A 13,425-nucleotide genomic window follows, 5' to 3' on the forward strand; every position below is an offset into this window, starting at 1 on the left:
TACTGTGCAGGACGTGTTGAAGGGGAACAACTGGATGTGTAAAAGAACCATTAGAAGTCTACCTGAATGGGCCATGTGTAAGCACAAGAACTGTGGGAATCGGGGAACAGTCAACATAAAAGAGGGATATGCATGAAAGACACGGTGGGGGAAAGAAACTGCAAAATCTGAGGTAGCAGTCATTGATGGATGGAAGAAAGAGGACATAGAGTTCAACTTCAAAGTTTTGGGCTGAGATAATGAATCATGGATATGTAATATTAGATCTCAACTGAGAAGTCAGAATTGGAGATATAATAATTTTAAGCAAATTTTGCAACCTACTCATCTGACAAAGGGCTAATATCCAGAATCTACAAAGAACTCAAACAAATATACGAGAAAAAAACAAACAACCCCATCAAAAAGTGGGGAAAGGATATGAACAGACATTTCTCAAAAGAAGATATTCATACAGCCAACAGACACATGAAAAAATGCTCATCATCACTCGCCATCAGAGAAATGCAAATCAAAACCACAATGAGATACCATCTCACACCAGTTAGAATGGCAATCATTAAGAAGTCAGGAAACAACAGGTGTTGGAGAGGATGTGGAGAAATAGGAACACTTTTACACTGTTGGTGGGACTGTAAACTAGTTCAACCATTATGGAAAACAGTATGGCAATTCCTCAAGGATCTAGAACTAGATGTACCATATGACCCAGCCATCCCACTACTGGGTATATACCCAAAGGATTATAAATTATTCTACTACAAAGACACATGTACACGTATGTTTATTGCGGCACTATTCACAATAGCAAAGACTTGGAATCAACCCAAATGTCCATCTGTGACAGACTGGATTAAGAAAATGTGGCACATATACACCATGGAATACTATGCAGCCATAAAAAAGGATGAGTTTGCGTCCTTTGTAGGGACATGGATGCAGCTGGAAACCATCATTCTTAGCAAACTATCACAAGAACAGAAAACCAAACACCGCATGTTCTCACTCATAGGTGGGAACTGAACAATGAGATCACTTGGACTCGGGAAGGGGAACATCACGCACAGGGGCCTATCATGGGGAGGGGGGAGGGGGGAGGAGGGAGGGCTTGCATTGGGGAGTTATACAAGATATAAATGATGAATTGATGGGTGCTGACGAGTTGATGGGTGCAGCACACCAACATGGCATAAGTATACATATGTAACAAACCTGCACGTTATGCACATGTACCCTAGAACTTTAAGTTTAATAAAAAAAAAAATATATATATAAAAAAAAAATAAAAAAAAAAAATAATAATTTTAAGCATTGCTTACAGAGAGGTGATGGCTGAACGTATGGGCAAGGAGCAGAAATCTGGAGTCAGTATAGGGAGCAGGAGGAAGAGGAGCCAGTGGAGACAGAAGCAGCAATTAGAAAATGAAATACTTCAGAAGCCTGAGGAAGAATTTCAAGGAAAAGATGGACACAATTGACAGATGCTACTGAAATGTCAAAGAAAATTCAGATTTAAACTGTTAAATTTGGTTGGAACAAAAACTAAATTACAAAAGGTAAAGAATGACTGTATTAAGAAAACAGAAACATTAGTTATGGATATTCTTTCAAGAAAATGTATTAAAGGAAAGAGCAAGAGAACATGGTACCTCAAGGATGCAACAGAATATAGGAAGGATTTTCAGTTTAGTGTAGACCTATGTGTTTGTAGGTTGAAGAGAGTGGAGCAGAAGAGGTATATTAAAAAGATGAATGAGTAGAAGTAATTGAAACTGCAATATCCAAAACAGGGCAAAAGAATAATAAAAAAACAGAGCTGAAGGGTTGGTCTTGGCAAGGGAGAAGCTGAAGATAGCTAAGGATTCAGACATTCCGAGGTGAAGGAGAAAGTTCAAGGAACTTGTGTCAGATAGCACTGATGTCAATAAATGAAGTGTAGTTCATTGTTCATTTATGCTTTCAAAGATGCAGAAACCCCTGCCTTTATGTAGCTCACATTCCAGTGGGAGGACAGACAATACACAAAGTAAGTAAACCATAAACAATGATGGCAGTAAGTACAATGGAGCAAAATATAAAGTAGGAAAGGAAAGTCCTCACTGGGAAAGTCTCTCTCCCTTCCTCTCACCTTCCTTCCCTTCCTTTTTCCTTTCCTTTTTTTGAGTAATGATGACAGGGTTTTTCCATTGTGATAGAAGGAAACTAGCCGAGGAACTAGTTTCTTCCCCTGGGAACTAAATCAAGTGCCCTTACCCTCTCCACACAGGTTATTAGATGCAAATACCTGAATCACTGCTGCTGATCATAGCAATGAAATCATTTGTATTTATAATAAATTTTCTATTTCCCTGCTTACAGATTAGAGAGAACCTGTCAGACACAGATAAAGGGCAAAAAATCTTACCAGATCTTTTATCTACATTGGATATTACTTCCAATGTCAACAATGATAATTCATAGCCCATTTCCCAAGATCTGTCATTTTCCCCACCAAAAAAACCCCACAAAATCTGATGTAGATATGGTTTGGGGCTTGACCATGCTGATGACTCCTTATAGAAAGCCAGTCACAGTTAGCAGAGAAATGTACATCAGAGAGAACAGAAGACATTCTAGACATTGGCATATCCATCCTCTAACCCCCAAGCCTGAGCATGTAGAATTTGCATTGGATAGACGGGTACCTAAAGTTGAACTAATGTTGCTAGAGTTATTTGGGTTTATATATGCAAATCACTTAGTCATGAAAAGTACAGCCCTTAACAAGTATTTTACCAGTTTTAACAAGCATCAATTATGATAAGCGACCAAAAGACTTTCCCCAGGGAAAAGAAAATCCAATGGTCCAGAGAACTTCTGCAATTTATTCCTCCACACTTGGAGTCTTCATGTCTCGTAAAGTTTCTCCACATTAGGTACAGTAAGTAATAAACAGGAATTTGATTGTCAAGCATTCAAATTTGAGGTATTAGACCCCAGGTTTCTTCCCCTCTCCTTACAGTCAGAAACCCATAAGCCACCTAGCCTGAATGAATGAAAATATTTGTTTAAATAACCATACTAGTTACTCCTTTATATATATTATAAAATCTAATCCTCATGCTATCTAGAAGACAGTTTTTCCCACTTTATAAATAAGAAAACAGGGGTTCAGATAGTTTGCTTACTCCTTAAGTGGAAGAAGTAAAAATCTAAACTACTTCAATGTGATTCTAAAGTCCATTCTTTTAAGCACTGATTTCATTGTTCAGATAAAGTTGATCTTACTCTCTAAAAAGCGGCAGCACAGACACAAACACCAAGGTGCCCTTGAACTTGAGAATTTATAATTAAACCAGTGTTTTTCAAACTTTTTAGACTCAAGACTCCTTTTATTGTCTTAAAAATGATTGATGATCCCAAAGAGCTTTTGTTTATGTGAGTGATATCAATATTTACCAAGTAAGAAAACTGGGAAAATTTTAAAAATTTAAAAATAATACACCCAGTTTATTCACATAAATGACATTTTTAATGAAAAATAACTTTTCAAAAACAAACATGTAATAAAGGTAGTATTGTTTTCTATTTTTGCAAATCTCTTTAATGTCTGACTTAGTAGAACATTGCTGGATTCTCACATCTGCTCTGTATTCAAACTGTTATCATTCACACATCATATACCCTCTGGAAAACTCAGCTCTATGCCTAAGTGAGAATAAGAGAAAAAGGCAAATAACATATTGTATTAATTTCCTTGGGGTGCCGTAACAAAGTACCACAAACCAGGTGGCTTAAAGAAACAGGTATTTATTCTCTCACAGTTTAGAGGGAAAGAAGTCCAAAATCAAGGTGTCAGCAGGGTTGGTTCCTTCTGGAGGAATAATCTGTTCTATGCATCTCTCCTCATTTCTGGTGGTTGCCAGGAATCCTTGGCATTCCTTGGCTTGTAGTGGCATCACTCCAACATCTACCTCTGTCTTCACAGGGCAGTCTTCCTCGTGTATTTCTCTGTGTGCCTCTCTCATTGGATTTAGGGGCTACCCTAATCCTGAATGACCTAATCTTAACTTGATTGCATCTGTAAAGACTCTATTTACAAATAAGATGACTCACAGGTTCTACTAGACATGAATTTTGGAGGGCCAAACCCAGTACAGCCTGCCCTCTGGTCCCTCAAAATTCATGTTCACCCCAGGTACAAAATGCAGTCCTCCGTCCCAATATTCCCCAAAGACTTAATCCATTCCTGCATTAACTCTAAAGTCTCATCTAAAGATCACCAACTCAAAAAGTCTCAAAGCTCATCATCTAAATCAGGTATGGGTGAGGCTCTGAGCATGAACTGTCCTGGCCTCCTTTCCATCTATAGACCTATGAAACTGAAAAACAAGTTACCAGCTTCCAGAATACAATGGTGGGACCACACAGGATACAAATTCCCATGCCAAAAGGGAGAAGACGGAAGAAATAAAGGAGTCACTGGTCTACAGCAACTTTGCAACCCAGAAGAGCAAATTCCATTAGATTCCAAGGACTGAGAATCTGTGGCACCATCTGCCCTGTATGCCCATGGAGGCTCCACCAATCCCAGCCTCTAGGCCCTCAAAGACTCCACCAGCCCCACCCTCTGAGCCCTGAGCTTTGGCCCTCTGCAACAGTCCTACCCTCTGGGCAGCCTGTTTCCTGCTTACAGAATTCCAGAAATCTGACAGCCTTTCTTCATTTTGTTCTCTCTCTCTCTCTCTCTCTCTCTCTACAATTCTGAAAACTATGGAATAGCTCTCAAAGATTCATAATTCCTGTTGGCACCAATCTATCAAAAGTAATTCATGAATCTACCTAATAGATGAAATGTCTTAAATAATGTCTTTATGCCTCTTTGTGCATATTATTGCAGACTTAATGAGATTAAATAGATGCAGTAACAGTAGTAACTTTAAGCACTTCACAATAACTGTGTGGGTAGGTGCTATTCTACCCATTTTATAAATAAGGAAAAGGTTAGGTAATTTGCTCTATAGAAGCTGTATTAGTTATGTGTTGCTATATCATAAACTACCCCAAAACAGTGGCTTAAAACAATAAACATTTATGATCTCATAGCTTGAGTCAGGAATCAGGCACAGCTCAGTGGGGTCCTCTGGCTCAACTGGGGATGAATCTGCTTTCAAGCTCACTCAAGTAGCAGTCAGCAGGATTCGGTTTCTTGCAGGCTGTTAGACTGCGGGCCATGGCTCCTCACTGGCTATTGTCTAGAGACTGCCACTCAGTTCCTCACCATGTAGGCCTCGCTTTAGGGAATCTCACAACATGGCAGCTTGGTTCATCAGAACAAGCAAGCAAGCATGAAGAGCCAGAATGTGAACAAGGTAGAATTCAGTGCTTTATAACCTAATCTTGGAAGAGAGAGCCCATTACATTTGCTGTATTCTGTTCACTAGAAGCCAGTCACTAGGTCCGACCCCATACTCAAGGGGAAGGGATACACAAGGGCAACACTGCCAGGGCTCAGTGACTGTTACACAATCTGTACTATGTTCTAAAAACAAACCAGGGCTGCTTGGATCCCAAAAACCTCAGAAATAAAGAGAAAGGGCTTGAATATATGGTGATACTACCTTTAAGAACCTTAGCCCCATCTCAAACTTAGGATCCTAAATTATGAGGAATGGGGGTGGACTGCAGATGGTACCTGTAAGCCCATGTGGTTTCTTCGTTACACTTCTGCTCACAACCTCCCTCTCTTTCTGAAGACTAACCTGGCCTGAAAAGGCTGCATTGAGCAGGCTCATCATTTATAGTTGATAAGTGAATAGAGTCCTATATATAGTCCGGTACCTACCAACAGATACCATTGCTTTTCTGGGCACTGTCCTTGATCTGTGCTAGAGATTTGCTAGATTTCTTTAGAATGAGATATGATTTATGACATTTGCCATTGAGAAACAATTTAATGCCAAATACACAAAGCACCTAGCTTCCAGCCAGTGAATTTCAAAATTGTTAAGCATATTTTCCTTAAGTGGATGGATATATACATTTTAAAAACTAAGCCTAAATGTTTTACTCCCATTAAACAATTCAAGAGCCTTTTTTTTTTTTTTTTTTAATGGAGTCTCACTCTGTTGCCCAGACTGGAGTGCCGTGACACAATCTCAGCTCACTGCAATCTCAAAAGGCTTTTCTTTATGGTACTACAGAATTTCTATAGGTAACTTACTTCACAATATGCAAGAGATATTAGTCATTAAATGGTTTTTATATTAAGGATTATATACAGCCAAGGGCTAAGGCAATGAATACTGACTTAATGACTAGAAATGTGCTTGGCTTAAAATTTACTTTATAATGCACCTGTTGACCTTAAACTTTTAGGGTTAAAGAGTTTCAAGTATTTTGACCAAAAGTTGTAACTTAGCTAGGTTCTGTACATGTCACTTTACCATAAAAGTTCCCCTTCTCTTTGCATAACACTTTAGCAAACAGAAACATCTTTACATTCCCTAGCACTATCAGGCTTTTGAATTATAAATGGTGGCAAAGCTATGGGAAAACAGCAATTTTTAACATAAGAGGAATTATTAATGATGTATACATCTAGAATGCCCTCCTGGAACTTGTTTTGGTTTGGAAACCATCAAAAATGTTACTAGAAAGTGACATTTATGTTCTGATGAGCAACTCTAAGAAGGACATTGATTCAACCTCTATTCTCATAAAAAATTAAATTATTTTTCAAGAATTAACTCCTCTCCCTGGTGGCAGGAATAGCTGCCTAAACAACATTGACTCCTTGGAAAGCACCTAGAATGCATTATCCTGCCTGCCTATTCTCTTGCCTTTCATAGTTACGCCTTCAGAAACTCCATGCCAAAATTCACGTATTTATTCTGCCCGACAAATACCACTGCATTCCTTACTTCCCTTCAGTGACTGTGTTATGCTCAAGAACATGAAGACTTGTGGTTTGGGACACAAACCGCCAAGCCACAAGAACTGCAGCTCTGAGCCTGGGAAGAAAATGGTGGCCCCACAACACAGTAACTTGGCTGAAATGACCAAATTAACAGACAGATAGAAACCATTGTTTTAAGTCTTTAGGATTAACAACAACAAAAAGGATAGAAAGCAAAACTGTCTGAAGAAGATACAGAACATCTAAACAGGCCTATAACAAGGAGTATGATTTAGTCATTTATAAAAGAAAAGCCCAGACCCAGAGGTATCTGTTAATATCTTTTCCTAGAACATTCCTACTTCCCCAAATCCTTACCATGAAGATATACAGTAGACAATTCATTGAAAACATGGGTTTGAACCACGTGGCTCCACTTTTGTACAGATTTGTTTTACTATTATTATTTTGGAGATGGAGTCTCACTGTGTTGCCCAGGCTGGAGTAATGGTAGCACGGTCTTGGCTAACTGCAATCTCTGCCTGCTGGGTTCAAGTGATTCTCCTGCCTCAGCCTCCTGAGTAGCTGGGATTACAAGTGCCTGCCACCACGCCCGGCTAGTTTTTTGTATTTTTAGTAGAGATGGGGTTTCACCACGTTGGCCAGGCTGGTCTTGAACTCCTGACCACATGATCTGTCCACCTCCCAAAGTGCTGGGATTACAGGTGTGAGCCACTGCACCCAGCCCAGATTTTTTTCAATAAATATATTGGAAAAATTTTTGAAGATTTGAAACAATGAGAAAAGTTTCAGATGAAAAAAATTAGGAAAAAAGCAGTTATATCATGAATGCATAAAATATATGTAGATACTATTTTATCATTTACTGCCATAAAATACAGGCAAATCTATTATTTTATCAAAATTAACACACACAAATACAGATCATACATGGTGCAATTCACAGTTTTGAGAGAAACGTAAAAAAATGTAAAGATGCAGCATTAAATCACAGCTGCATAAAATGAACTGTAATGCACAGTATATTAGTGAAATAATTTCACAGCCACCTCCTGTTGCTATTGCAGTGAGCTCAAGTGTTGTGAGTATGCACTTCAAATGCTGTGTGACACTAATCACCGGTGCATGAACAATTCATCGCCCCAGTCAACTGCATATCACAATGCTCCCAAAAAGCAGAGAAAAGTGATGACATTACAAGAAAAAGCTGATTGCTTGATAGGTATCATGTTGAGGTCTGCAGCTACGGTTGCCTGCCACTCTAGACAGACAATTCATTTTATAAACAGATGACATACACTTACAGTATGGATAAATACAGTAAATGTATTTTCTCTTATGATTTTCTAAGTAACATTTTCTTTTTTCTAGCTTACTTTAAGAATACAGTATACAATATATATATAATACATCAGTAAGGCTCCCAGTCAATAACAGGCTACTAGTACTTAAGACTTTCGGGAATCACAAGTTATATGCAGATTTTTGACTGTGCGAGGGGGGGTCAGCACCCCTATCACCTGCATTGTTCAAGTGTCAACTATATATGTACCCACACACACATACACACACACACACACACGTGTATTAATTCCTCAAAAGCCCAGCCAAGCATCTTAGCTTGGCTATTTTTTAATTAGAAATAATTATTTTATTCAGAAAAGTGTAAACAGTTATCAATTAGAATCTTCTTATATACAGATATAACCTGCAGAAGGTTAAGTCTGAGGAGGCTGTTCTGGGTACTTTTTACAGTCCTTTTTAGTTCTAAGAGTCCATGATACTGCATTTTTATGGCCAGAGGGCAATCAATTATGCACCTGGTTGTCTCAATAGGCAGTAAAACCTAATATAAATAAATGGCAAATTATCTGCCATAAAAAAATAAGAAAAACTTTTGAAATGTTAATTTCAACTCCAATGAAACATATACCTAATTAAAACAATTATTTATTCCCTGCTAGAATATAAAGGGAACAACAAGCTTGAGCTGCAAGGCTCAAGCTTTGAGAGCACAGAAAGATTTTTAAACTAATCATGCATTTTAAGTCCAAGAAATGGAGCCAGCCCATAATCTCATGTTGGAATTCCCCCAGGCAAAGTTGGGAACCACCTCCTGACATCATCTGCAATGTGATCTTCTGTTATTTGGTATTTTTAAGATAACGCCAACTCTTCTGTGCTTAGTTTACGAGTCCTTTTAAGGAAAAAGTTTAAAAAAAAAAAAAGACACCACATTTCACTTCTAAGTCAATGTCAGAATCAGCTTCTCCCTCTTTTTCCTCTTCCTCTTTTTCTCTTCCAAGTGGCTAGTAGCATCAGCAAAAAACATAACTTCACTTTTTGCCTCGCATTCCCTCTTGAGATAATCAAGACCAGCCATATTGAAGCCGATAACATCCTGGAGTGCAATACAAGAAATATTAAAAATTTTTCTCCCACTTCAGTTCATCACAGCAGTGTATGAGAGTTAGGGGAACCAAAGCTTCAGGTGTTGTTACTTATCTTTCCCTCATTAAGAACTTTTCTTGTTTGTTTTTTCTATTCCTACTAATTCCAGTGAAAACTATCTCAAATATGGATTTATCGGTGGTGGGTACTGCTAAAGACAAAGCACAGCAATACTACTACTTTTTTTTTTTTTTTTTTTTTTTGAGACGGAGTCTCGCTCTGTCGCCCAGGCTGGAGTATAGTGGCCGGATCTCAGCTCACTGCAAGCTCTCCCTCCCGAGTTTACGCCATTCTCCTGCCTCAGCCTCCCGAGTAGCTGGGACTACAGGCGCCCGCCACCTCGCCCGGCTAGATTTTTGTATTTTTTAGTAGAGACGGGGTTTCACCATGTTAGCCAGGATGGTCTCGATCTCCTGACTTCATGATCCGCCTATCTCGGCCTCCCAAAGTGCTGGGATTACAGGCTTGAGCCACCACGCCCGGCCAGCAATACTACACTACTTCTAAATCACACTAGGAATTTGCCTCATTATTTTATCTCTATACAAAGACACTTACCCGGACTTGGCTGACTTTTGAAATAGTTGTTTCCCTTAATTTTTCTATCACTGGCACAAGCATTTGATTGCTAGTGATCTGTCCAAAGTGAATCCTAATAGAAAAACAAAACACAGTCATGTTGCAGCTGACATGGCTAGACTGAGTAAACAGATAAAATATCAAAGCAACAACAAAATATACATTATAGAAATGTTTCGAGAAAAAAAAAAAAAAAAAAAAAAGCCAAAGAAATTTCTTTCTCTACTATTCAGTTCAATTTGATGATAACTTAAAAAGTGCTGTCCTAAACCTCATGACACATTCAACTCATTTGCAAAGCCTCTTTTCCCAGCCCAGCAACTTGCCAGTGGCTACAGATTTTGAGTGGTACTTTATGGAAAACTCAAAGACAGAATGAGCCTTCTAAGAAATGCTAACACAAAAAAGATGCATTAATACTTCTAATAAAGCCACAGCAAAAAAGAGAGACATTCATGAGAGATTCAAACTCTGACCCAGAGTACCAAGATATCCTTGATGACCCTGCTGTACCTGTCAGGTAGTACCCATCTATAACCCTCTGATACGCTATAAGTATTTAGTGTTTCTTGTAGAACCAGCAACCCTAATTCAATAGTACATATGCCATAGCAGTAAAAGAAATTATTAGTAATATGGTTAAATATGAAGTTATGTCTTTACAACTTGCTCCAAATTATGAATATGGCAACAAAACATATCCTTCTTCTTCTCTTGCTACTATCCTGGATAAAGTATAAGAAATGGAGGGTTAAAAATCATAAAACCAGGCCAATTCACCAAATACCTATTTGGTCAATTCACTAAATATACCTGTTTAACTATCTGGCATTGGCTGACCAGTTTTTGTCTTCATAACAGTATTTGAAGGAATATTCAATTTGTCTCCATCTCTGTTCTCTGCTGTAACAGCTTGAGAATGAGGGTGAGAGATGAGAATATCAAGTCTTTGTACATCTATTCTTCTCAACTACCTATTAACAGAATTCTTCATATTTAAGAATATAACCTAATGAACATATTTGCTTTATGTCTTAGTTTACCTCTATATATGCCCCTACATTTCCATTTGCACCTGTAGAGACCAAGATAAATAAACTGACTTCCTTAAAATGTTGGTATAAGGACAAAGCAAAACCTGTTAGCTTACACTAAACACTTTAAAACAGGAATGTCCACCCTTTTGGCTCCCCTGGGCCACATTGGAAGAATTGTCTCGGGCCACACATAAAATACACTAATGATAGCTGATGAACAACAACAACAAAGAAATCACAAAAAAATCATAATGTTTTAATAAAGTTTACAAATTTGCGTTGGGCCACATTCAAAGTCGTACTGGGCCACATGTGGCCTGCGGGCCACAGGCTAGACAAGCTTGGCTTCAAATAACAAATGAGGCAAATTGGCCAATCGTAATTGGCTTTTGCTAAACTGACTAGAACCAAAGCTATCTTAGATTGTAACACGGAGGCCTATGACTGAGTAAGGATTCCTGAGCAATGTATTACCATGACTTCTTACTTAAAGAGGTGGGTCATCATGATCCTTGTTTTAAAGGCAAGACTGATTGCTTGGGCTGGTAGCAAACTCCTAGGCTCAAGCAATCCACCCACCTCAGCCTCCCAAAGTGCTGGGATTACGAGGGTGAGCCACCGAGTTTGGCATACTATTTCTTAATCCCAAAGTGTTGACAGCTTCAGTTAAGGTACTGCTGAAAAGACATGGTATTCTTTGGAAAAGGATGTTACCTGAGGAGGAAGAAGAGGCACCTGCATATAAGTTCAACATCAGAGCCCAGCTGAATGAATTCGTTAAAGAGTTTAAGAATGTCTGGGACATAAGAAAAAGGCAGCACAAGTAGAGATTCTTCCAGCTCACTGAAAAAGAAAAAATAGATATAAAAATGCCGCATTTGTTAACACTGTTAACATGGTCAATTTTTAAATCTTTCCCTTTATTACTTTTTCTACTGATTTTATACTTGAATACACCTTGTGTAGAGTTAAATATTCATCTATAAGCTAGAAGACTCTCTTTGTTTTTTGTATTTAATATCTTAATCTATTTGGAATGCATTTTGGTCAATGGCATGATGGGAAAATCTAACTTTTTCCCTCCAGATAAACAATTTCTCCAAAGCCTTTTGTTGAATATTCCATCTCTACATGATATTCTTTTACCATATATTGAGTCCATTAGAGTCTATTATGATGACTTATCCTGACATGATGATTGATCCTGACACCAATCCTACACTATTTTAATTTTGCTAATTTTGTAGCCTTTTAATCTGGGAAAATAGTTCCCTCTAGAACTAGCTCAAGTATTATTTCATCAATTCCAATTTAAAATCTTAAGAGGATATCAAATGGGATTACAAACCTATTAATTAGGAAACATTAAATCTTTAAAACATAGAATCTTCCTATCTTCAAATGTATCATAACCTCCACATTAATCAATTTTCTTTTACATTCCTGTAGTGAAGTTTCATCTTTATCCTAAGACAGGTTTATTTCTTGTAAAGAATATATATGTAAAAAAAAAAAAAGAATATATATGTAGATATTGTGGTTCATTATGAAAATGATAGCCTTCAGTAGTTCAAACTCATGAATTAATGAAAAAAGGAAAATCACCAATAATATAACAATTATTGCAAAAATATATGACAAAGAAAATAAAGTATGGTGCCCAGGCTGGTCTCAAACTTCTGGTCTCAAGCATCCTAAAATGTTGGGATTACAGACATGAGCCACTGTGCCCAGCAAGAATTCTTTAAAAAACCAATAAAAGAATACTTAAGAGCAAAAAGAGGTAACTCAAAATTCACAAGAAAAAATACAAATGGTCAACAAATAGGCTGAAATTTTAACTTCATTAATAGTCAAAAGAAATGAAAATAAACAATATTACCTTTTGCCTCTCATGCTGGCAACAAATTTTTTAAAGCCTACTAAAAATCAGTATAATCACCCTGGAAAGTAATTTGGCAATATAAAACTTTAAAAGCTCATGCCTACTGGCCAGTTATTAGGCTGCTAGGACTCTTAAGAAAAATAATCAATAATGATAATAGTCAGTGAAGCCACTGATAATAGCCAAAAAGGAGAAACAAATGCAATATCCAGTAATTATTCATACAATGGAATAATTCTGAATCCAATGAATTTTTTTTTTGACAATATGAACAACAAACAAATGTTCAGAAAATATGTGAAAAAGAACAGAATATAAAACTTTATATAATATTCCAATTGTGTATGTACATAGAAAAGACGCCAAAATATAAAAAAAAAAATTAACAGTTGGTGCTTCTAATTGAATTATATATTATTTCATTGCCTACAACATCAATCACTCCCTTTTATTTGTCCTTAAAAGCATCTCTCTTCATACTTTAGAAGGAACTTCCTAGTTCTAGCACTTGAAAAAGAACATTATAAATTATTTCCCATCAAAACTTTTATAGTTAAACCTATAAGAAAGATAAC

The 13,425-nt window shown here is 37.4% G+C and overlaps 2 protein-coding genes across 3 annotated transcripts in view; one reads left to right on the forward strand and one right to left on the reverse strand.

The window, feature by feature from the left end:
* SPAG17 (sperm associated antigen 17) overlaps positions 1 to 13,425 on the forward strand; it is a 258,327-nt gene that overhangs the window by 243,316 nt on the left and 1,586 nt on the right. Inside the window, exon 48 of the mRNA XM_030935882.1 lies at positions 2,776 to 2,915. Coding sequence (XP_030791742.1) covers positions 2,776 to 2,915 — 140 coding nt within the window. The remainder of the gene's footprint in view (positions 1 to 2,775; positions 2,916 to 13,425) is intronic.
* The window catches only part of WDR3 (WD repeat domain 3), a 30,481-nt gene continuing 25,582 nt past the window's right edge, over positions 8,527 to 13,425 (reverse strand). For both annotated transcript variants that reach the window (XM_010374075.2, XM_030935883.1), the window contains exons 25-27: positions 11,680 to 11,808; positions 9,908 to 10,001; positions 8,527 to 9,299 (exon numbers count right to left, since the gene is read on the reverse strand). In XM_010374075.2, the coding sequence (XP_010372377.1) occupies positions 9,144 to 9,299; positions 9,908 to 10,001; positions 11,680 to 11,808 (379 nt within the window). In that variant the 3' untranslated portion in view covers positions 8,527 to 9,143. The remainder of the gene's footprint in view (positions 9,300 to 9,907; positions 10,002 to 11,679; positions 11,809 to 13,425) is intronic.

This window comes from Rhinopithecus roxellana, chromosome 8, assembly GCF_007565055.1.
Source record: "Rhinopithecus roxellana isolate Shanxi Qingling chromosome 8, ASM756505v1, whole genome shotgun sequence".
Taxonomy (NCBI): Eukaryota; Metazoa; Chordata; class Mammalia; order Primates; family Cercopithecidae; genus Rhinopithecus; species Rhinopithecus roxellana.